The 25,971-nt window shown below is 49.2% G+C and overlaps 2 protein-coding genes across 6 annotated transcripts in view; one reads left to right on the top strand and one right to left on the bottom strand.

Moving 5' to 3' along the window:
• LOC139760904 (arylalkylamine N-acetyltransferase 1-like) overlaps positions 1-10,115 on the bottom strand; it is an 84,158-nt gene extending 74,043 nt beyond the window's left edge. The window contains exons 1-2 of one of the 5 annotated variants that reach the window (XM_071684678.1): positions 10,098-10,115; positions 537-1,105 (exon numbers count right to left, since the gene is read on the bottom strand). In XM_071684678.1, the coding sequence (XP_071540779.1) occupies positions 537-612 (76 nt within the window). In that variant the 5' untranslated portion in view covers positions 613-1,105; positions 10,098-10,115. Of the gene's footprint in view, positions 1-536; positions 4,055-9,922 lie in introns of those variants that run through there. The other 4 variants (XM_071684673.1, XM_071684674.1, XM_071684676.1 and 1 more) reach the window with 4 other exon arrangements.
• aralar1 (calcium-binding mitochondrial carrier protein aralar1) overlaps positions 1-25,971 on the top strand; it is a 432,346-nt gene that overhangs the window by 133,484 nt on the left and 272,891 nt on the right. The gene's annotated exons all lie outside the window — the stretch shown is intronic.

Here is a 25,971-nt window from a genome sequence, read left to right as displayed (position 1 = left end):
TTAAGACATGCTAACATGAGCACTTGTTCAGATTAACTTTGTGTCGTAACATGATAGGTTTTGTGGCGTTACTGTGGTGTCGTGTGACACAAGGTTGTAGAGTGTTGTACAGTAGTATATTGTGGTGTTACTGTGGTGTCGTGTGACACGAGGTTGTAGAGTGTTGTACAGTAGTATATTGTGGTGTTACTGTGGTGTCGTGTGACACGAGGTTGTAGAGTGTTGTACAGTAGTATATTGTGGTGTTACTGTGGTGTAGTGTGACACGAGGTTGTAGGGTGTTGTACAGTAGTATATTGTGGTGTTGCTGTGGTGTGATGTTATACGAGGTTGTAGAGTGTTGTACAGTAGTATATTGTGGTGTTACTGTGGTGTCGTGTGACACGAGGTTGTAGAGTGTTGTACAGTAGTATATTGTGGTGTTACTGTGGTGTGATGTGACACGAGGTTGTAGAGTGTTGTACAGTAGTATATTGTGGTGTTACTGTGGTGTCGTGTGACACGAGGCTGTAGAGTGTTGTACAGTAGTACCGTACCTGTGTACTTCCTGAAGCAGGTGGCCACACTGTTGTAGAAGCCCATGAAGGCGGGTTGGATGTTGGCTGGGTTCATGTTGGTGTTGGTGATGGCCGGGTTCTCTTCTGGATGGCTAAAGCTGGTGGGTTAAATCCTTCACTCCTTATCTCCTCTTCACACGTTTTCTCCTCTCAATCTCAACCCTTCCCGTTTATCCTCCTCCTTGTGCTTCTCTCACACACTCTCACTCCCCTTCTCCCTATTCCTCACACGCTTCACTATCTCATATATCCGGGTGGTGCACCTTACCGTTGTCTTGACGGTATTGCCACATTCGACACTTTTATTTCCTCATAGATTCGAGGAGGAGTTTTCTCACAGGTTTAATGATTCGTGACTTTTTCTGTTAGGTCTGGAGCAGTATGATGCAAACACAGCCTGAGTAGTCTTCCTGTATTTGGAACCTGGACTGCAGTAGGGCAGTAGTTTTTATTTATTTGTTTTGTTTGTTCTCTCGTGTGTATAACAGATAGGCTCAGTCCTGCTACCTGTGTTGGTGTCTGCTGGATTGTCTACCTCTGCAGGAGTCCTGTGAAGTAGTGGAAAGCGACCTCGGTATAGCCTCTCGTAACGAGGGAGACGCGTGCGTTCAGGATTGTTTCCCAAGCGGTATAAGATACTTTCAGAAACAAAGCAAGACTGGTCGAGTTCGTTCTACTCTTTAAGACGATTTCGGGACGTTATTAGATCGTGTTAGCCGCAGGCATGTAGTCGAGGACGACTCATTGAATTTACATCTTTACGTGAGTATGACGCGTCTAGCTAGACTCGTTCAAAATTGATTTTCGTCACGTCCCAGCTGGCAGCAACATGTGTTCAAGAGAGGTTAAAGTCGGGGTCGTTAGCGAGTCTATGGATGGAGAGCGCGTCTTTATGTCGAAAATGAGGGGAAAGGGAGGCGATAATGAGGCTGTGGCAACAGCATCTGCGGAACGCTGTTGCCATACGCCATGTTAGTGGACTCAAGACGGAGTCACTAGTGGATCTGGGCGGTGACTTGACGCTGACAGGGAATCTCTGCTCTCCCATCCCTCCCTCCCTCCCTCGTCTCGTGTGCTGGCGGCCAGACCGAAACGAAAAACTGGGACATGCGAAGGGAAGGTTAGGGTAGTGGAGGAAGAGTCGGCGGGAGTAAGGATCTGGATAGTTAGGGGACTGAAAATCGTGATAACATCATGGTTTGTGTTGAGTTTGTGATGCGTGGATCCGTGTGAGAGTATGTGTTGCATTTTTGTGTATAGTTGCCCCCAGGAACTTAAAGTAAAAACCCTTTCCTAGTCTTTCTGCCGGGTTGAGTGGGTGCACCGGTGAATTGGCTGGATAGAAAGAGGTATTTGAGTCACATATTAAGCAGGAGGGATTTCCAGTCTGGTCAGCAGAACCCACAGGTCTTCCTGGAAGCGGAAAGGGGCTCGGGTTTAACCCACACCGTACACCCCTTTGAAGGAGGAGGGGAAGGGGAGGAGACGTGAAATAGGTAGTGTGCTGATGGGGAGGTCGGCTGTGGGCTGGTTTTCAAGTGAAGGGTTGAGATGCTAATGAGGAGGAGCCCAGTGTTGTTGATGATGATGATGATGTACTAGCATGCACCTGTGAAAGGAAGAGGAGAGGAGGGGGGGGGGGGACGCTCTGCTATATAACCATGCATGTTTAGTAGAAGGAAAGGGAGAGGATTGCTGCTGTCACTGGGATTAGAGAGGGTTATGTGAGACGGTGATGGTATGATTACAGGGGGACGAGGATTGACCTGTCGCGACCAAGGCATTGAGAGAGATTTTCTCAAAGGCGAGAGTCGAATGTCTACATGTCAGGATGTTAACCCATCGATCACGACGGTGCGAGCCTTGAGCACGACGGTACCAACCCTTGGGTAAGATGACCTGGCCTTTGTTAAGGGTCGCGTCAGAGTCCTGGTCATCTTACCAAACAGCCGTACCCTCGTGCTCCATGGGTTTGCATAACAGCTTCGTGTTGTGCCGTTGTCTTTAAGGACCAAACATTCCTGTTTATGGGTTGATGAGTTGTGTGTAAGGAGCGTTTGATGGTTCTAACTTCTCTGATTTTTTGGACCCGAGAGAACACCACCTCAAGAGGACGCCCTTCGTGAACACTTCATATCCAGGGCTTATGCCAGGAGACCCCACTCCAGCTCGAACATATCCAAGAGGTTGTTCCAGGAGACACATTCCATTAGGAACACACCCAAGGAGTTGTTCCAGGAGACGTACTGCAGCTTGAACAAACCCGAGAGGCTGTTCCAGGGGGGACACGCATTCCATTTGGAACACCCCCAAGAGGTTGTTCCAGCAGACACATTTCACCTGGATCACACTCAAGAGGTTGTTCCAGGAGACATGTTCCATCTGGATCACACCCAAGAGGTTTATCCAGGAGACACACTCCAGCTGGAAGACAACCAAGACGTTGCTCCAGGAGACATGTTCCATTTGGAACGCACCCAAGTGGTTGCTCCAGGAGAGACACTCCAGCTGGAACACACCCAGGAGGTTATCTCAGGGGAAACTTTCCATTTGGATGGTGTTACAAAGAGGGCTGTCGTTGGTCTCACCATGAGACGTGCCCAGATGTGTCCACTCCTACATTTGCATCCATGTGGACGCGTCTGAGTGGACGCATCCTGGTGAATGTAACTCTGTGGACGCAAATCAGCGGATGCAATCCTATGATTGCGTCTCATTGGAAGCACCGTGGTGAATAAATCCCTGTGGTTGTATCCCAGAAGGAGCACTCCCTCCCACCAACCCTGGACATATCTGAACGGAAGCGCCGGGGTGGAAGCCGTGTGGAGTTCTCACCAGCAGGCAACACCTGTTGCTTCCACTCCACGTTTAATGCGTGTTCCAGGAAGGATGATTCTTTGAGGAGGTGGAGCTCGTGATGGAGTGGGTCAAGGAAAACCCCGTGGTGGAGGGGAGTAGAGTGAGTCATGGTGGATGTGGAATTTGTGATGGTAGGAAGTAGAGTGGACCATGGAGGAGATGGAGCTCATGATGGAGTGGTACGAGGAGGAGTTAGAGTTTCTGGTGGAGGGGAATGGGGTGAATCGAATGAGGTGGACTTTTAAGTTGGAAGGAAGAAGAGTGGGCCATGGAAGAGGTGGAGCCCTTGGTGCAGGGGAGTGGAGCAGACCATGGAGGAGGTGGGGCTCTTGGTGGAGGAGAGTGGAGTAGGTCATAGAGAAGACGGAGCTCTTGGTGGAGGGGAGTACGGTGGGAAATGAAGGAAATGGCGTCGAAGGAGCCTCAAGAGGCGCGAGCAGGAAATCGTATAGGTCAGGGAGGAGGTGAAGTGGTCCATAATGGAAGAAGAACCCATGTGGAGGGAAGAGCACCACTGGCAAAAGAGGAGCCAAGTGAGTAGGTAGGTAGGTAGGTAGGTAGGTAGGTAGGATGCTGTGATGGGTAGAAGTGTCTCGTGGAAAGGATAGAGCGGTGGCTAGGTAGGGAGGATGCAGCTGATGATAGATTTGGTTGTGTGGATGATGTGATGTCGGGGGGGGGGGGATAGTGGGTCGAATGGTTGATGGATGGTCTCCCGTGGGTGATGAAGGATGAGGCGGTGGAGTCGGTACGGAAGGTGATGAATTAAGTGGATGATGGATGGCACTGAATATACGGTGGGTGGATTTGAAAGAGGGTATATAGTAGAGTGTTGTAATTGGAAGAATAGGTGGAGGAGGAGATGTGGACAGGTGATGCGCGGGTGGACTGGGTAGCGGATAGGTAGAGTTGATGGTGGACAGGTTGCAATGGGAGGTGGATAGGGGTAGTGTTGGTGGAGGACGTAGAGAGGGAGATGATGGTGGTGGTGGTGGTGGAGGTAAGATATAGTGGAAGGAAGTGTAGAGCAAATTGACGTTCAGACCCTTTTATTAATCCTGCTTTATCCGGGTTTAGGGCGGTGTTGGCGCGGCCTGCCGTCATTAGCGTGGTAATGACGGCATAAGGACCTAGTGTGCGTCGGGCTGTCGGGCTTCACACACACACACACACACACACACACACACAAGAACTTTTCTGGGTGGTAATTTGGGGACGCGCGCGCGCGCGCGCGCGTGTGTGTGTGTGTAATACTCTTTATATTGTACGAGAAAGGGGGGGGGGGTGGATTTACACTCAAGGTGCCATATTTCGTTTATGTGTGTTCCAAAGCGTATTGCAGGCTTGTACCGGAACAGAACGGGGAAGGGGAATATGACAAGCATTATAGACTGAGGAAGGAGACAGGACGAGCATGTGTTGTGATGTGTGGTGGAGGTGGCGACCCCGAACTCCTCTCCCTCTACAACAGATCGAACCAGACGTTTTGCCCGGGGAAGGGAGGCGTAGGAATAGATGGTGGTCAGGTGACATTTTAAGCCTGGAGGATGGATGGATGAGGTGGTGGTGATGGTGTAGGAGGGAATAATTCATGGAAGGCTTTGGCTGTTAGCCGAGACCCGTGTGCGTGAATAATGAAAGTATCCTGGTGTCTTCCAGGGCATGACAGTGTTGCGTCCAGAAGGGAGACAGACGGAGGACAGGTGTTGTGTGTGTGGTTCTTATGTTGATCTTAATGGCACTGTTGTTCATGCTGTTATCAGGGAGTCGCGTGTTTAAAACGTACTGTTTTTGATCCTGAGCAGTTTATGTTGTCAAATGTTCTTTAACCTGAGCAGTTTATGTTGTCAAATGTTCTTTAACCTGAGCAGTTTATGTGGTCAATATTTTACCAACTGACATCGCAGTTAAACCTTACCAGGAGCCACAGTCAAAGACGCATACGAGACTGGGGCCCCACGAGTGTACAACTCCCTCCCTCGCACAGTACAAATAGGAAATTACACACACGGGATCCGCCTCCAGCCCCATTTTGCTAGCAGAGTTGTTGCCCTCTCACCCTCACCACCACTGTGGCAGCTACCCCCCATCACCTACCACCCATCCTCACCCATCCTTACTATCACCATCAGCTACTCACCACACCCACCTGCACTCACCGTTAACAGCTACCACTTACACAACCCCCCGCGAACGCTGTGGACACCACAGGTCATTCGTTAACACCATCCCCAAGGTCTTCGTTCATCACCATCAAACTCCACTGTCACGCCACCACTACCTCACCACCGTCACTCACCGTCACGCCACCATCGCAGGAGCCCATCACCATTCACCATCACCAGCGCCGTCCGTCACAATCTCCACCAAAACCGCCCATCGTCACGCACTAGCGCACGGTCGCCATACTACCTTAGTTCATCATCACCATCACCACCACAACTTTCACTCCCCTCCCTCATCACAGGGATGAGCACAACCACCAATCAATTGGTATCATCACAACCCATCTACAACACCCTCCACAATCACCACCGCCACGACCAGGCAGGCGCTCACCACACGCACCTGCCTTCATTACCACCACCTATTAAAACTACCTACCATCCATCATCGTTTCTCTTCATAGCACAGCCACAGTCATCACCATCTACGGTCAGCACCCATCACTACCATCACCATCAGCTACTATACCTCCCACCGAACGGTACTACAGCTCACCATCACCACCACTCACCGTCGCCAGCACCATGAACGTCACGTCACCATTCTCACACCCTTTCATCGTAACAACCTCTCACCATCACTACCGTCACAACCATGATATAAAACTACCACTCACCATCACGATACTCCTTCACAACCACCATACACCGTCACGACTATCACCATTTTTATAACTACCTCAGTCACCATTATCACCACCATTCTACGAGACTACCACTCGCTCACCACCATTCCTCCCCACTCACCACCATTCCCATCACCCATCGTCTCCACCAGTCACCATCACCACCACCCATCGTCACCACTATCCACCTATACCACCCACCACCGTCACCACCCTCCACTGTCACCACCACCTACACCATCACTGTCGCCTGGGTAACGCCCTCTCTCTTTCTCTCCCATAGCCCCCCCCCCCCCCTCATCATGACCCAGCCCCACACACGTCTTGTCCCATAATTGGTCTCATCTATTTCCCAACGATGCACTTCATCTTTCTCAGGGAAAAAGTTAATGTACCTCGCAAGAAAGGGCTCTCCCCCTCCTTGTGTCCCTCATCATGGTTCGTCTCGCCACCGAAGTCTCTCAGTGCTTTATTTCTTTACCCACTACGAATGCCCTTTTTTTTTTTAATCTCTCTTTTAGACTGTAGATTATTTGTATCGTTTTAAGTGTGATGACCCATGCAGCATAGGGTTAGAGTGTGGGCTGTCGGTTGTGTGAACGAAGTGGAGGCGTCTGAGTCGGTGGTGTACAGGAAAGTTGAGAGAGGCTGAGAAGTGAGACATACAGTGTGTTCGTGACGGTGGGAGTGGAGATCGGCCGTAGGATATGGTTAGAGAGTTATGAATGTGAGGGTGTGTGTGCGTGTGGGGAGGAGGTAGAGGAGTAGGAGGAGGATGCGTGAGAGGGGTGGATCGTGTATCCATACTGTGGGGGATGTCTTGAATGAAGTATGAGTTAAGGAAGGTGGAAAAGGGAATAGGAAAGAAGCTTAATTAACACAGGCAACGGGGGGTCAGGGCGCAGTAAGCTTTGGAGAAGCATGGTGGCGGAGGAGGAGGGGGGCAAGAGGGTGAATGGTTTAAAGGGGAGAGGGACTAAGGCAGGACCTGGAGATGACAGCACAGCCAGATGACCGGGACGCCCACCCTCTGTCTCCTCCTGGAGGGTGAGACACACACACGAAATGTAACCAGTCAGACGTATACGGACAGACAGACAGACAGACAGACAGACAGACAGACAGACAGACAGACACACACACACACACACACACACACACACACACACACACACACACACACACACACACACACACACACACGACTCTTCCCTCATCTCCGTCACAGGGACTTTTGAGTTTGTTTTCTTTACGTCTTTACATAAGACGGGAACTTTGAGCGCCATGGCTTGGTGTTTGAGTTTTACCTTTTAATTAAGGGGCATGAAAGAGCAGAAATAAAGTTTCTTTTTCTTTTTAAAATTGAAGGAGAGTGAGTCATCTGAAAGTTTTATCGATTTCGAGGGGTGGCTCACTCCCGCCGGCGCTCGAATCTTGAATATTATGAATGACTTTGAAATGATGTGTGACAGCTGGCTGGTGTGTAGATAAGAATCCGGCCGACACAAGTTCCGATCTCGGAAAAGATCGTTGTGACGTGTCTGGTATGGATGGGACGTGGCGCCCAACGAGGGCAGCTCGTGTGTTGCTGGTGTGGTGTGACCTTGGCTTCGAAGGAGGAGAAGGAGGAGGAGTGGTGGGAGACACGAGTCACAGGGTGAAATTGGACGTCCCTGAGGGATTGTGGTGGGGATAGGTGGACCGGCGAGGACTAGGGAGGATGGGAAGAGGAGGGATGGCGCGTACATTTACCAGGATCTAGACAACAACACAAACATGGAGCACACTTAATTTCCGTCAGAGCTTGAAAGCCATGAAGGGAACACCTCTCACTTATCAAGTACATACAGTAAACATTTCTTACTCGTGTCGTTACCTCTTCCTTAAACCGACATATGGCCCTAGGTTGCTGGGATATGTAAATAAGTTGCCTGAAGTAAATATTCAAGAAACCACCCACACATTTGAGTCAAACCAACATCACATATCTACACGCTCCTTCTCCTGTCTTCTGTTCTTTCACTTTACCTTCCCTCCCGACCAACCTCATCTGTCGCCCTCCTGAACCATACCGTAAAAATTAACAGGGACGGAGGGGCGAGAGTTAGGAGGCAAGTGAAAAGTGGGGCGGTAGGGGTAAAGGAGGGCGTTAGGGAGGCGTGTGTCGGGAGTGAAGGATGTTAAGGAGCTAATGAACGGGACAGGTGCGGAGAACAAGACAGTCGAGGGGCGATGGCTGTGGGTAACATATTAAGGGTGATATTGGGGAGGAAGTGGGATAAATCTTGACTTTCATTCGATTAAAAAGTGGCAGGTTGGGTAGATGAATCGGGTTCAGTGAAGTTTATACATATATATATATATATGTGTGTGTGTGTGTGTGTGTTTGGGAGCCCGAGTGTGTTTACCTCAAGAAAGGGAGAGTCAATATTTGCAGGCGTAGCGTGTGTTCGGAAATGACAGAACAAACATTTGTGTTGTGCATTGTCGGGGGAGGAGGGTCGTGCTGAGGCCGGCGTGATAAGTGTGGCACCGGGCCATCGACAGCGGTGGTGTGGAGTGATAACGCTGGTGTTGTCTGGCGGTTGGGTAACCTGGTTGTGAGGTGGGTTGCTTATGCCGGGTGTCTCTGGTTGTGGCCTAGGGGAGGTTGTAGAATTGAGGCTAGTTTTACTAGAGGGAGTCATAGTACTTTTAGGATGGAGACATGGTTTTGTGATGGTTGACGACCTTATGTAGTGGTAGAATATGGCTGGATTTTTCGGTTGGATGACCTAGTTCACAAGGGCTGAACGTGGATATGTCGTGGGGGGGCCAGGCCTGTGGGTTGATGGTAGGTGGCTTAGAGGTGATGGAAATGGTTGTTTGGGTTGAGATGTGGTGGTTGGGTGGTTGTTGGTGTGTTGCGATGTATGTTTTTGGTTGTGGTCGTTGTTTGACGTTTGGACAAGGTTGTGAAGGACAGGGTTGTAAGGGGAGACGGGTTTTTTTGAGGTGGTTGAGGGGGGCGTGGCCCCTTTTAGGGGGCGTAGGTCGTAACATAAAGATGGTAAAAAAAAAAAAGAATGATCAAATCACAACGTTTCACAAGTCTGGAGAGAGAGAGAATATGGTTCAGTTATACATATTTTTAGTACAGCTTTCGGCATTACGATTTGAATAGGTTTAATGAAGAGCTCTTGAGCGGAAGAGGGATCCGACCGCGAGATGCTACGTGATACTGTTACAACTACCTCGCCTTTCCCTTTGATGCTCGTATCATCATTATTAGATTTTTTCCTCTCTCTCTCCTTTTTGAAACTGACTGAGAGAGCGGTTTTGTCGACTGGGTAAACAAAAGGAATAAATGACTTAAGGTACTGGAAGCAGTTTTTCTATTATGGAGGAAGGACGATCACTTAAAACGAGTCCGGTTGCCGCGCAATGGGTTTGGATTTTATATGGAGCTGCTGAATTAGACTGTATCCTGACGCGAGTTTTGGTCCCCTCGGAAGTCGCCAAGAACCGAGTCTTGCACACTAAACCCGCCCATGAGAAATAACTGGGAGTTTCCTGCAGTATGAACACCACTTGGAGTATTTTTTTTCTCTCTTTCCCCTCTCTCTCTCTCTCTCTCTCTTTCTCTCTCTCTCCCTTTGCGAGTTTTGTTCCTCACTGAGCGGAGGTTTGTGAGGGGGTTCGGGCACCAGGTAGGGGGACTGGGTCAGCCCCGAGCTGATCCAGCGATGTGGGACGTGCCGGAGCCTAGTGCCTGGTGCCGTACGTGGCCTTACGAGGCCAGTGATGCGGCTGCTGCCTTCGCCCAGCTCTCCTCCACCCGCTACACCGACCTGCGAGACACTGACGACCGCCAACACCCGCTCCCCTGCCACTGCCCCGCGCCTCCACCACACGCCTGACCCGCGCCTCCACCACGCTCCTGACCCGCGTCTCCATCACACGCCTGACCCACGCCTCTACCGCGCTCCTGGCCCGCGCCTCCATCACGAGCCTCATCCACACCTCCATCACGCTCCTGACACTCGCCTCCACCACACCCCTGACCAGCGCCTCCACCACATTCCCGACCCGCTCCTCCACCATCGTCCTGACCGGCGCGCCTGACCAGCGCCTTCTTCCCTCCAGCACATGAACGATTCATCTCTCTTACCACAACATATGTGACTCGTACTTCCCCAACTTCACCACACGCGGGACTCATCTCCCTCACCCCACCACCCGAGTGACTCATACCTCCCGTACTCCACCACGCGTGTGACTCATACCTCCCTTACTCCACAACACGCACGACTTATACCTCCCTCACTCCACCACACGCGTGACTTAAACCTTCCGCACTCCACTACATGTTTGATTCACCTCCCTCACTCCACCACACGAGTGACTCATACCTCCCTCACTCCATCAAACATGTGATTCGCGCTTCCCTTACTCCGCCACACGTATGACTCACCCCTCCCTAACTCCACCACACGTGAGACATGCCTCCCTCACCCCCACCTCCCCCGTATCTCCACCAGTACTGCTATCGATGCTTGCCTCCCACCCCGCTACACTCGCACAATGCCTTGTCGCTGTACTCCAACATGGCCACAACACATCACCGTCTGCCATCGAGCCTGCACGGCCACATTCCTCTGCGAGAGTAACTCACATCGTAATGCTAGTGTGTACTTGGGGTCCCTCACGCACCCGCTGATATTCCTTTGTCTGGTCGCCAGCGACCCTTACAGTGATCTCCTTCGTCCGTGTTTTGGCCATCCCGGCTAGCCTGCCGCCGGCGGCTCCCAGGTCAAAAGATACTTCCAAAAATACATCCATAGCTCACTCTGTATTCTGGAGGCGCTGATGGTGGGGTGGTGTGGGGTGGGGGGAAGAGAGGTAGACGCACTGGCCATTCCAGGACTCCCTCCCATTGTGCAGATGTTGGTCGCGTCTTCCACCACTTTGTCATGTTGTAACTACGGTGATACATAGAGGAAAAAAAAAAGATGGTTTTATTCATTATTTTCGGAAGGGATGGTACTTTATCCTGGCATGCATGTGCTTGTTGTTGTGTGATCAGTTTGGATCAGTCTTAGATACATGGATTGTTGACATTAAAAAGCGAGAGAGAGAGAGAGATAATAAGTATGTTGGCAAAGTTACTTTCTTCAAACTGTCAACATCTGTGCCTCATTCGTTGTCTTGTTATATATTACGGGATCAGGAGTCTTCCCACTCTTTCATCACCAATTCATACAGAATGCAGGGTCTTACACCCACAGACTTTCCAGTTATACAACATTTGGAGTCTGCCAGCCACGGACCTCGCCATGTTCTACAACACCTGGAGTCTACCAGCCACAAACCTCGACAAGTCATACAACACCTGGAGTCTACCAGCCACAGACCTCACCATGTCCTACAATACCTGGAGTGTACCAGCCACAGACCTCACCATGTCCTACAACACCTGGAGTCTACCAGCCACAGACCTCACCATGTCCTACAACACCTGGACTCTACCAGCCACAGACCTCACCTGTCCTACAACATCTGGAGTCTACCAGCCACGGACCTCGCCATGTCCTACAACACCTGGAGTCTACCAGCCACGGACCTCGCCATGTCCTACAACACCTAGAGCCTACCATACACGGACTTCACCAAGTCATATAGCACCTGGAATCTATCAGCCATAGACCTCACCATGTCCTACGACACCTGGAGTCTACCAGCCTCAGACCTCACCATGTCCTACGACACCTGGACTCTACCAGCCACAGACTTCACCATGTCCTACAACACCTGGAGTCTACCAGCCACAGACCTCATCATGTCCTACGACACCTGGAGTCTACCAGCCACCGACCTCACCTTCCTTCACAACATTTTAGACCTCACTCCGTCTTGGCCCTGCCATCCTCAGGACATCCCGTAGACGTTCCCCGACTACGTTGCAGCTTGGCTTAAGTGGACATGTGTCCTCTGGGTGCCTTCCACTGTGTGTGGTTGGCGCTCTTTACGACGGGAGAGGCGCCCCTCCGTGCTTGAGAGACTCCCATCTTGGCGTGGAGTCCGTGTGAGACCTGAGCGTCGCCTTCCGTGGCCGCAATGGCCTCCTTTCTAGCTTGAATGATGATCTGTCTAGCAGCGCGTCGCACGAGGGGCGCCATCCCTTTCGTAGTGGACACTTCCTCCCACTCCTCCTGTCTAGGGTGTGGATAACTCTCTCTCTCTCTCTCTCTCTCTCTCTCTCTCTCTCTCTCTCTCTCTCTCTCTCTCTCTCTCTCTCTCTCTCTTTTGCTAAGGCCTTCTTAGGGTGTGGGGAAGCCCTGTCTAGCTGAAGGGCACCCTGCGTTGTGTAGGATGCACCGTCGTTAGTTAAGGGCTCTATATCTGGTGTGAGAGGCTTCGTCCCCAGCTTACGACCACCATCCTCAGTGTGGATGTGCACCGTCAGTAGTCCCCTAGCTTGCAGTGCACACCCTTCCGTGGTCTGATTGGTCTTCATTCTTAGGTTGAAAACCACCTCTCTGCTTCGACGGACAATTGCTCTTGTTTCCTTCCCCCGCCTAAGGTCGAGGGGATGTCTCCCTCCCTCGTTCGATGCGCGCCCTTTCTGGTGTGAAGCATGAAGGACGCCCTCGAGTTAGCATGTGGGTCACCTTCTCTGTCTCGTAGCATCCCTTTTCTAGCTTAATTACGTTATCCCAGGCTTGGTGTGGGCTCTCTCCCTCCCTCTCTCTCTCCTCCCTCCTGGGGCGAAGGGCCTCTCTTCCTGGTATTGATAGCGTCATCCCTGGCTTACTGGGTTGGTCCAAGGGGGCGCTGGACGGAGCCATCTTGGAGTCATAGGTTTCGCCCTTGAGTACGAAATTAAGTTACCATCCGAATGGCTCTTTGTGTGTGTGTGTGTGTGTGTGTGTGTGTGTGTGTGTGTGTGTGTGTGTGTGTGTGTGTGTGTTGTAGGACGAACATGTGGAGGATCCAGCGGGCTGGCGCTCGCTGGCTCGCCGGCGTTAAGGGAAGAGGCGTGATAATGCCTGGCCTGGCCTGGTTTCTCCAACTGCACCCCGCCTGGACTCTGTGGTACACCACCAAGTCCTCCTCCTCTTTTTTTTTTTTCCTCATATGGTATTATATTTCATTTTCCTAGCCCTTGGAGAGATGCCATTATGTGGTGAACTCGGTTGCAGCACGTAAAAGGGAAGTTACGGGGTACCGGCACATTGTTTTTTGTACACCATGTGACGCGTTCCTCTGTTGCATCTCCTTTAATCCACACCAGTTGACCTCTCAATAGTGCCGTCGGACCTGCTGCCCATAGTGCCACTTTGACATTCACATAGTACCACCTCTTGACCTGTCCTAATAGTAACCTGTCGTTATGTTACCAGTGGGCTTGCCATAGTACCACTTGGCCTGGTTATATAGTACCAGTGGACCTGTCATTGTATCGTTTGACTTGGCATAGCGCCTGTGGACCTGTCGTCGTAGCACTTATTGACCTCTTTTGGCCCCGGTTGACCTGTCAAGGTATCATCGGGTCTTGGCTGACCTGTCGTAGTATCAGTATCTGGTGACCTGATATAGTACCAGCTGACATTTCATAGTACCTTTTTTTTTTTACCTTTCATAGCACCGGTTGACCTGACATAGCATCGATTGACCTGACATAGCACCGGTTGACCTGTCATAGCATCGATTGACCTGTCATAGCACCGGTTGACCTGTCATAGCACCGGTTGACCTGTCATAGCACCGATTGACCTGTCATGATACCAGTCCACTTATGCTAATGGCATTTGCGACGTAAACTTTCTGTTGGTGGGAGCGTGACTGCCATCCAGTACTCACTCCACTGTTGAAAATATGAATTAAATGACCTTATAGTGGAACACTGGGTAACGTAGTCACCCCTTCCCACCTTTTTTTTTTTCTTTTATATTTAGTTCGGAACGTGTCTTATTTTGACAACATCCCATTTTCTGTTTGTTGATTGATATCTTCTTTGCCTTTCTTTCTTTCTTTCTTATTCGGCATATTTCTCGTTCCCATGGTCATGCTCGCACGGTTTAGAAATGGATGATTCTGCTGATTCAGTTAGGTTGCTTCCGCTGGAACGGTCGTTCAACGACTACTCCCTGACGCAAACGACCATCATCACTTCTAATCTCTCTCTCTCTCTCTCTCTCTCTCTCTCTCTCTCTCTCTCTCTCTCTCTCTCTCTCTCTCTCTCTCTCTCTCTCTCTCTCTCTCTCTCTTCCTTCCCCAAGAGAGGAGTCAGTCAACCTGATTAGATCTTGTCGAATGTTGTTCAGCCTTCCTCCCGTATGGCAAAAGAATTGTGTTCTCTCCCGTACCCCGAAGACGTACCATCAGTTTTTGTACTTAAGTTGGGCTACCGATTTCTTTCTGTTTTTACATCTAGCCAGATGTTGTTTCCTGTATTTAACCAGGAGTTGTTTTCTGTATTTAACCAGAGGTTGTTTCTTCCTGTATTTAACCAGAAGTTGTTTCTTCCTGTATTTTACGTCATCAGTCTGGTTTAAAAACTTCAAGGTTGTGTGGCCTTCTCTGTAAGCTCTTTCTCTCTCCTTCTCCTGTAGGTGCGGTGACCAGACATTGAGAAGCATATCCTAGTTTTGGGTCTTATGTAGCACGTTACTGGCCGGCTGAAGAGTTACCCTTATCCATAAACTTGAACTCAGTTCTCATATATCCAGCAGACTGTTCATGGTTTCCTCAAGTATCCATCTTGTGTTGGACTGTGCCTACGACAGATTAGGGACGATGTCGACTCCCGTATGTGTCTCATCCATACACACACACACACACACACACACACACACGCGCGCGCGCGCACACACACACACACACACACACACACACACACACACACACACACACACACACACACACATTCCTGCATCTTACATTCTGCTGGATAGTGTTCATATCGTGGTCTTCGTACAGTGAGACTCATCGTCATTAGATTTACGTGGGTTGAATTTCATCCGGCAAGGATCAGACCAACTTTGGAGTCTTTCAAGGATCCCTCTTGTAAGTTAATGCAATCCTCCGGGCTTTTCAGTTCCCTCATAAACTTTGCATCATCTGCAAACACAGTCAGCGAGGATTCCATACCTCCTGGCAAGTCATGTGTGATTACTGTCTTGTGTTACGAGGGGAGAGTTTTACATTCGTGCTGACCCTTGCCTTAACCTTTATATATATATATATATATATATATATATATATATATATATATATATATATATATATATATATATATATATATATATATATATATATATATACATTACGAACAAAGTTTGAGAGTATTCATATGAATCGGTTGAAAATTTTCAGGCAGTATGCAAAATATTTTGCAAATTGCCTTAGCAATATATTGATTGGCCGATGATTTTCGGGCAATTTATGAATTGTTTGTCTTTAAGCCTTGCCTGCAGCATATATATATATATATATATATATATATATATATATATATATATATATTTGTTGGAATGAGGTGCTTGAGAATGATATGTGGTGTGAGGGGGTTGATCGAGTAAAGAATGAGAGGGTAAGAGTGAGGTGTGGAAGTAAGAAAAGTATGTGTGAGAGAACACAAAAAGGTGTGTTGAAATGGTCTGGATATATGGAGAGGATGAGTGAGGAAAGGCTAAGACGGTTTTCGATGAGGTGGAAGAATAAAATGAAAATTGCTTCGAGTGCTCATAGCCTGGACATGTGGGAGGGTGTGAGACGCGCAAGGGATTGAGCCAATTGGAACGATACGGTGTAAAGAGGGCGACGGGCTGTGTCATTGGGCTGAAATAGAGCATATAAAGCGGTGAGGGGAAATTTCGAAAAGGTCTCTGGGGGCTTGGCTATGAATAAGAGGATTTCACCTCGGTGCATTATATATGACAGGTAGAGGGTGGGTGTGAGCGAATGGGGCTGCTCATCGTCTCTTCCTGACGCTGCATGTTTAAGCGTGAAACTGGGACCCGTTATGATATATATATATATATATATATATATATATATATATATATATATATATATATATATATATATATATATATATATATATGCTGAAAGAAACCACATGGAAAAAGAAACGCAAGATCCTGAGCGCTTTCGTGTATTAACGCGTCTTCAAAGACCGGCTGCTGTCCTTTGAAGATGTGTTGATACGCGAAATCGCTCAGAATCTCGTGTTCCTTTTCCATGTAGTTTTTTTTAGCATTCATGAGATAACATGTCTGTTGTAGTATATATATATATATATATATATATATATATATATATATATATATATATATATATATATATATATATATAAACCGTTCCACCTTGTATACCATACAGTTGTACACCCAGTGGATATTGTCTCTCTACGTTGCGCCCATGACAGATCGCGGTTTTGATGAATAATCATGAATATAAATAGATCTCCTGTAAACAATCATTCGCGCTATCTACATTTTTTTTTTTTTTGTTTCATTTGAACAATTTGTAAAGTCTCTATTGGGTTAGGTTACTGATGGTAACATTAAACCAGTGGCATTGAGACTTAGTACATCAGGTGTTTAAAACGGTAATATTGATGCCTGTATTAGATAAGTGTGTGTATGTGTGTGTGTTGCTGCTGACCTGTTTCCTACATGGTAAGGCACTGCATCGGAATCCGTGTGTGATCGTCTGCCAGAATTGTATGGGCGACCACATAGCCTCGCCCTACATTCCGAACTTGCGGGTCGGGTCCAGACGTTTGGTTAAAAAGTCTCTTCTTTGAATAGCGATAAAGTTTCATTATGTTATTTTCGCCGTTTTGTATGCGGTAAGGTTACATTCTGTCTGAGCAAGGAGCTACAGGAAAGTACTTTTTTTTTTTACGGGTATGGGTGTATAATTATTTTCAGTGTATATTTTTTCGTAGAAAACTGCTGTGTTATGAAGTTCCCGAACAGCAGAGTTATGTTAAGTGGAAGATAAAACTGAAGGCACAGTCGGCATTGGAATACTTGATTAAATCTGTGTCTCGGAGTTAGTCATTGAAAGATGCGGACATCAAGTGTGCAGACGGTATGAACAACGGGCCCGGTGGCGGCGCTAGAACTTTCGGGAGAGTTTGGGGTCTCCCAATTGTCAGCCAACCAGCCAGCAGATCCAGCACCGCCTGCCGTCAGCAGGCCAAGCAGACCCAGCGCTGCCAGCCGCCAGCCAGCTAGCAGACCCAGCGCTACTAGCCGTCAGCCAGCTAGCAGACTCAGCGCTACCAGCCGTCAGCTAGCCAAGCAAACCTAGCGCTGCCAGCCGTCAGCCAGCCAAGCAGACCCAGCGCAGCCAGCCGTCAGCCAGCTAGCAGACCCAGCGCTACCAGCCGTCAGCCTCCTAGCTAACCCGGTGTTACCAGCCATCAGCCAGCTAGCAGACCCGGCACCGCTAGACGTCAACCAGGCAGCAGACCAGCACCACTAGACTACAGCCAGCCGTAGAGCAGAAAAAAACACAGTCATCCAAGAGACCCAGCACCAGCTCGATGCCAGCCATCCAGGCAGCAAAACCAGCGCTGCCAGCCGTCAGCCAGCTAGCAGAGCCAGCTCTCAGCCACCCAGCAGTTCCCGACTGTGATGCACCGGCCATCCGCCGGGTGGGTAAGTCAGGCCTGCAGTAAACAGGCTCATTTTGGCGGCCCAACTTTCCCCCCTCCGTCATCCCGACGGTCATGCCGGCCGGATATCTCCCGTCCCTCTTCCTTGATCCGGCAGAGGTGACGTGTCTCATTGCCCAGGGGCGCCCGGAGTGTATCTACCGCCGTCGTCCGCACCCTGCGGTCACACACTACCGAGGGTGGGGGGACGAGTGTCTAAAGCCATCCGGGGAAGACCTGTGTAGCCGCAGGAGGGGGGACGGACCTTCCTCGTTCGCCGTTATCACATTTCGGGGAACGTACGTACATCAGGCCCCCGGCGCGAGGAATGTGTATGATCCCAAAGGCGGGCGGTGCGCGTCCGACCGCTGGGAAGCAGCGTGTCAGGATGGGAACGTGGGTGACGCGCCACGGAACGTTATCTGCTCTTGCGGGAAACAGGTTTAGCCCCAGTAATGGACATTTCATCTCGGACGTTTATTGAAGAGGATTATTTTACCCGACGACGCGCCGTACTAGACCTCCGGAGATGGTTATCGTCGCGACCGTAAAAGATTTCATTCCTACGGATACGTAACGATGGGAGAGGTACCGTGTGTGTGTGTGTGTGTGTGTGTGTGTGTGTGTGTGTGTGTGGTTGTGCTGACATTTCTTCGAGGGAACTTGTGGTATGTTGGGCATGACGGATATCCTCGCCACGAACGGGTATTAGTATCATTGTTACCTACGAATGCGGTTGCCAGGGTCGTATATGATCCTAGAGCGGGCCTTTTTATGTGGTTATTTTTGGGGGATGAGTGTTGTGGCCAGGGACGGGTATGATTACCTCGGCAGTAGGGGAGGGAGTTAGGGGGGGGATGGATTAAAAGTGGGATGTAGTTGCCACGGCCAGATATGGCAGTCGTGGGCTGGAATGGTAAACTGGAATGGGCAAATCATGATATTCTAGTAGCGGCTGCGGTGACTAAGGCGACTGCTAATGTGTGAGTATGGTACGGTGGGGCAGTTAGAGCGGGGGGAGAGTGATGGGGGGAGTGTGTGTGTGTGTGTGTGTGTGCTTGCCGTGGGGCCGGGTGGTGGCGGGAGCGGCCGGCGGTGACCGTCGCGCTTGTTAAAGAGGAAGCACTCGAGGGACCGACCTACTACTACTGCCCGTCCGGCCGCCTGGATACTCCAGCCCGTTAACGCGATTATCCGGCCGGTGCATAAGTGAATGTCCCGAACCCTGGATTATCGAGGACGTTGCTAACTCTACGACTGACCTGTCCATACCAAGGATAACCTGGTCTTTATTTTGTTTGAGGATTTACGTGGCCACAGTTATCCAGTTTTTCTCTGGAGATGAAGTCGACACGCTCCCCTGTCCAGCATAGAGGGAACTGAATGATAAGCTTTGCTGTCCAGCATCCAGGAAACTGAATGAGAAGCTTTGCTGTTAAGCATATCAGGGAACCTTATCATTAAGCTGTGCTGTCCAGCATCCAGGGAACTAAATCGTAAAGTATGCTGTCCAGTGGACATCTAGGGAGGTAGATATTAAGTTAAAAGGAGACCATGTGGGCTGAGATGTGATGAGGTGCAGTTAGGTAAACCAAGTCTCGAGATGGCAGAGTGTGGCTAACGCTGGGGAACCTCAGTTGTGGGTCACAGAGTCGAGATTGTTCAAGTGCAAGTCGAGTAATTTTGGATTATCGTGGTTATTGTTGAGTGAATTACTGAATAACTTGTTTATCAAGGGGAAGGTGCAGTGAGAAATTATCTTTTTTTTTAGGGCGGTTGAAAAAAAGAATTCAGTTACCCAGGTTAGAATAAAAGAAAATTGGGTTACACATGATCCCAGTAAGTAGATTGCATCGAATTATAATTACCTTTTACCGTTACCAGACCGTCCCGAGCCTCAGAATTTGCAGCAAGTCCCTCTCGACGGCCCATGGACCACGCTTCAGACGAGCTCCAGGTATAATAAAAGATAACTCATATTGCAGTCTGGGATATTGGAGCAGGCTTTCTCGTCATCTAGAATCATTGGGTCCCATATTAAACGAGGCTCCAGGTAGTCCTGGCCGGAGGTAATGAATTTTGGTTGCGTGTTGTGCTGGATCAGGGACTTGGTGTTTGTCTCCTTTTGGTTATTTTATGTCCCGACCAGAGGCGCGTGGAGAGGGATGAGAGGTGGAGGAGGTACTTCCCCGGATGAAAGGAGTGTTGTCGACGGCATGATGGCCTGATATTTAATGGTTCAGGCTGCTGTGGAGGCGCAAGTGGCAGTTGTCAGAGGGATGTAAAGCATAATCTCGAGCTGATACATACTGCATGGACTTCGAGCGAGTGCGAATTGTCCAGCAAACAGAACACAAGGACGGATTATAGTTGTATTAAAGATGGCTTCCTGCCCGAAGGGAGGAAACTGGAAGAGAACTGGAAATTGATATCCTTCGGGACGCACACACGACTTTGCAATTTCCGTGGTATTAAGGATATTTGAATTGAGTATTGAACCTAAACTAACCCGGCTTGTACACAATACTTACATTGTATTGAAGGTAAGTCGGGATGTCATGGTTACATAGGCTATTTGGCCACCGCCTTCAGCAGCCGCTGCATGGGTCTGAGGAGGTACGCTCCAGTTGAGTACCGGTTGTAGGGTAGAAGATCTCTGAAACGAGCCATGAAGTATACGTAGAGTAAGCTAAAGTTCCTGGAAGGGATCTTGGGAGATAGAGAGGAGCCTCCAAAACCATCGTAAGGTATAGGTAAAGTCGACAGGCAGAGACTGAGAGCATTGCACAGCCTCGACTGGACACCTAAAGGGACTTCGTTAACGGGACTTCGAGGTTGGGAGTGTTCAGGGACTTTCGAAGCTCCTCCGTATGTACTTAAAGTCTTAAGGGCTGACTTTATGTTTTCATTAGTATTTCATGCAGTCATGTGCTGGTATTCTAATTTCATTACTCCAGCTTTGGATGAGACTCGGTGCCCTTGATTAGAAGAAAGAAAGAAAAAAAAAAAGACGACAGAAAACGAAGGGAAGGAAAAATGCCCTATATTCCCCGCCACTCAACCGTAATTCCCAGCCTGAAGCAGCAGTTCCCGGCACTTGAGCCGACGTTTAAAGTCCGGCAATGAGCGCCACTTTAAACTGTTTGCTGAATGGTTGCTGTACCAACTTTCCGTCACATTAAACCGCAGGCAGTTTATCGCCAGCGTGTTAACTGTCACATGTTGTCTAAAGCTTCTAGCAGTACGGTAACACATGAAAACAGCGGGATGATAACCCTCCTGAGCACAACGGGCGGCACTATCCTTGGATATGACGGCGTGACCTCTGACCTAACGTTTCAAAGGTAGTCATGCCCAGGGGTCGTACAAGTCGTGCGCAAATAACGTGCCGTCGTGCGCAAAAGGACGTGCCGTCGTGCGCAAAAGAACGTGCCGTCGTGCTCAAATAACATACCGTCGTGCTTAAAGAACATACCGTTGTGCTCAAAGAACATACCATCGTGCTCAAAGAACATACCATCGTGCTCAAAGAACATACCGTCGTGCTCAAAGAACATACCATCGTCCCCAAAGAACATACCATCGTCCTCAAAGAACATACCGTCGTGCTCAAAGAACATACCATCGTGCTCAAAGAACATACCGTCGTCCTCAAAGAACATGCCATTGTGCTCATAGAACGAACCGTCGTGTTCAAGGGGGTTACAAAGAGAGCGAGGGAGGGGGTTGGGGGCGGTCGGATGAGGACGACGTAACCTTGTTCCCGTAGTGAGCATGATTGCGAAATTCACTTAGGAAAATGTGGTGTTGGGTTGGACGGTCTTGAGCCATCTTGGGTGTGTTGTCGACAGCGTAAGAGTGCGCATCAATGTCTCGAGAGTGTTCGGTGTACAGCTCATTATTTATGAGGAGTGCTGAACAACACACACACACACACACACACACACACACACACACACACACACACACACACACACACACACACACACACACACGAGAGTCACAGCGTAGCCTGGCGTTCATCGTATATTTAAAACACGGAATTAAAAGTGATCCATAATAATCTGTTTTCGCTGGACGCAACTGTTGCATTCATTTGGAGCAGATTTGGTGGTTGCCGTAAATCATGGTGCCTGAAGGTAGTAGGTGAGTTTGGGTACGGTCCTCTGCGGTAATTAGTTTGCTGAGAAAAATGTGAGGAGGAAGTGGGAGGCTTTTAGAAGCCCTGCGTGAAATGCCAGCCTCCCCTCGGTGGAGGAGCGGATTTATTTTTTTCCTTTACCTTCGTGCTTTACAATTGGCCGTGTGTGTTTCGTGTGGGTCGTCGAACATGTGAGTTCTGGAACGACTCTGCGTTACTTTACCCCGCACACAATGGGGTCTGGTGTATGCGATTGAAAGGTTTGCCTGCTAATTACTCTTATGATGAGAGCTGTGTATAAATAGTGAGGGCTGTTTGTATTTTCTGAGGGCATTATTACGGCGTGCGTAAGGTGTGAGTACATGTACTGATTGTACTCAGTTATGTTGGCTAGTTGTGCTTGTGAGTTTTTTTTTTTTTTGGGGGGGGGGCATTATGAAGGCTTTTTGTATGTAGAAATGTAGGGTCGACTCAGCGAAGGGTGGCGAGATGGATAGTGAGAGCTTCCAAGTGAGATAAGGAAAACCAGTGATGGCATCACTGAAATCACTTTTCCCCCCTTTCCCCTGACCGGAACGCTGTGTTGTGTGCTAACATTGACTCACACCAGACCACGGAGATACACTGCTGGGCTCGAAAATGGACGAAGATGCTCTACCAAATCGCACCAGTTCATTAGAATATCAAGAGTCCTGAGAAGAGTTAGAAAAAAGAAACTCAAAAGCTGTGGTTAAGAAGCTCTAGTCTTGTACTTATAAGAACGAAGACGCGAGGGAATGGATCGTAATCTACGCCTGGACAGTATTGGAAGCTGTGAACTTACAAAGATCACTCCCCAAGGAAAGACGGGCCGAGATGGGGGGAACGTGCGAATTGGACACACTGAAGGAGCAGATGTACTTTGGGAAACATTTGAGGGGGAAAAATAACGTCAGAGTCAGGGGACCACGTCTGTTTCATCTGCCACCGGCAGTAGGAGACGTCTCGGAGATGGAGAGTCCTCGAGTCTTCTGTAAGACATAATTTGGACTGCTTCTCCCAAGGTATACCAGACCAGACCAGACCAGTCAGGCTGCACGTACAAGCAATATGGAGACAGTTCATCGCACAAGCTGATGTACCAGACCTTACAGAAGGTCTTAAGGTCAGGGGCTGACTTGAGTTGCATGGGTAGGAAAACTGAGGTAAACTGTGGGTTGGGAATGATAGGATATCATTTTCTAAGGTAAACTGATGGTAGGGAGTGACGGGATATCATTTTCTGAGGTAAACTTATGGTAGGGAGTGACATGCTGTCATTTTCTGAGGTAAACTGATGGTAGGGAGTGACAAGATATCGTTTTCTTAGGTAAACTGATGGTAGGGAGTGACATGCTATCATTTTCTGATGTAAACTGATGGTAGGGAGTGACAGGGTATCATTTTCCTAGGTAAACTCCCGGTAGGGAGTGACAGGATATCATTTTCTGTAATCCCTTTCAGAGGAACTATATTTTTCCCCGTTATCCTTCCATTATCTTTCGTCTAACGTCCCTTTCCCCCTCTTCTCTTTCCTCTGCCCTTTCCTACCATCATCATCACCAACTCTCTTCATTTCTCTCCCTCCCTCACCTTGCGTCTCTTCTACTCGCTCTCTCCCTCATCTCTGCCCCCCTCGGGCGTGCGCCCCCCCCCCCCTCTCTCTCTCTCTCTCTCTCTCTCTCTCTCTCTCTCTCTCTCTCTCTCTCTCTCTCTCTCTCTCTCTCTCTCTCTCTCTCTCCTCAAAAATAAGTGCTCATCATTAATGAAGCAAAAGCTCTCCGAAATTGGAACATTGAGCTCACCGTTAAATGAAAGCAATTAATTATGTAGGAATCGAGGCGGGCGTGGTACAAGCACGCCGGTCTTTTCAGTGCGAAATGTATATTTATTTTATTGTGTTTATGTAAAGCTCCCGAAGAGATATGTGCGCCTCAGGATTATGAGCGTAATTGTCTTTAGGGTTGTAGGTGAAATGTTGTGTGTGTGTGTGTGTGTGTGTGTGTGTGTGTGTGTGTGTGTGTGTGTGTGTGTGTCGTCAGCTTGAGGAGTACACATTTCTCTGTCTGGTGTTTGCATCAGACTCAGGCAAGTTTGGTCAGACTTGATGAGACAGAGAGTCGAAATGCTGAGGCTTTGGTCTGCTTGGATAGTCTTATGTTTTTTAAGTGTGTAGAGGAGAGAGAGAGAGAGAGAGAGAGAGAGAGAGAGAGAGAGAGAGAGAGAGAGAGAGAGAGAGAGATTGGTGTGTGTGTGTCTGTGTCTGTGTATTTGTGTGTGAAGACGCCAGTGAGTGTAGGTAACAAGTGTAACGAGTCAGTATATTTCCTTGGGTAAAAGGGTCATCAGAGTTAGGTCAAGGGTCATCAGGGTATGGGGTCAAGGGTCGTCAGGGTCACCGGTGTCGTGGGAGGGGTTGGTGTGAACGTGCGTTGGAGAGGCCGGGGCGGGCGTGGAGGTATAGGTTTACCCCGTAGTGTTGCGTAGCGCGAGTCGCTACCTTGTCGTGTCGTGGCGGGGGTTGAGGGTGGGGAGCATAAAGTGCCCCTCCTCTCTCTCTCTCTCTCTCTCTCTCTCTCTCTCTCTCTCTCTCTCTCTCTCTCTCTCTCTCTCTCTCTCACCCCTTCCGTTCTCTCCCTCTGTGATTAATTGTCCAGCAGCAGCACGGTGATTGATCACGCGCACCGCCACGGCGCCGGCACACACGAGCGGACGGGCGGACGGACGGTGCAGAACTGTGAGGGAGGGAGGCACACACACACACACACACACACACACACACACACACACACACACACACACACGAGGAGAGAGAGAGAGAGAGAGAGAGAGAGAGAGAGAGAGAGAGAGAGAGAGAGAGAGAGAGAGAGAGAGAGAGAGAGAGAGAGAGCTAGGAGATGGATGGAGGAAAGAGGGATATGGAAGAGGAAAGGAATGGGAAGTGGAAGAGGGAAAGAAGGAGAGACTTGAAGAGTGGATGGGCGGGACTGAAGGGTAAGACAGAGCGGTGATGGAAGGTGGAGAGGGAAAGGGGATTGGGAGCAAGGGTTGTAATGAGGAGACTGGAGGTTGTTGTAGAAGGAGGTGAGGGGAGGGGAGACGAGGGGAGGGAAGATGCTGTAGACAAAGGGTATGTGAGTGGAGGGAAGGTGATGGCAAGAGAAGGGAAGATGCTATAGACACGGGTGTGTGTGAGTGGAGGGAAGCTGTTGGCACGAGAATGGGAGGCAGTGTCACTTGCTACAGGCGAGACGAAATGAACATGTTGAGGAAGAGCTCTCACTCGGGGTCATCATGTCGGCTGCTGTTGCCTCAAGGTGGAATATATTTACAGTAGATACTGTGACTCTTGTGAAATGTGTGTGTGTGTGTGTGTGTGTGTGTGTGTGTGTGTGTGTGTGGCAGCAGCAGCAAGACTGGAGGATATATGCTGGAGGCTGCCTCCTAACTGATCGCTGGAGTTACGAGTAAACTGCTGGACACAAACGTGCCGTATATCCCGAGGGAAGGGAGTATATATGGTTCTTCTGTTGTAGTGGAAACATTAAACTCCCTATTTAGGTAAGTTAGAGCTTCATCTGGACGTGGAAGAAAAAGAGGAAATTACGTTACATCTGGGGAAAACTTGTCATATTTTACACGGGAGAACAAAGGAGTGGGATGGCGTGGCCATCAGGGATAGTCCCCATGTGATGTTATACCCACATTGTTCCATGTTATGATGTGTGCAGTTGTGGGCCCGTTACCTCTACCTTAAGTGATGTTATATCTGTCTGTTTAATGTGTTACGGTGCCTTGTTATTTTGTGCACCCGTTGGTTCTTACAGGACCTTATGTGCTCCCGTTGGTTCTTACTGTAGGTGTTACAGCACCTCGTTATAGATGCGAACCCCAG

Source organism: Panulirus ornatus, chromosome 38, assembly GCF_036320965.1.
Source record: "Panulirus ornatus isolate Po-2019 chromosome 38, ASM3632096v1, whole genome shotgun sequence".
NCBI classification, from domain to species: Eukaryota; Metazoa; Arthropoda; class Malacostraca; order Decapoda; family Palinuridae; genus Panulirus; species Panulirus ornatus.
Note: the sequence above shows the minus strand (reverse complement) of the source record. Positions and strands in the feature narration are given on the sequence as shown.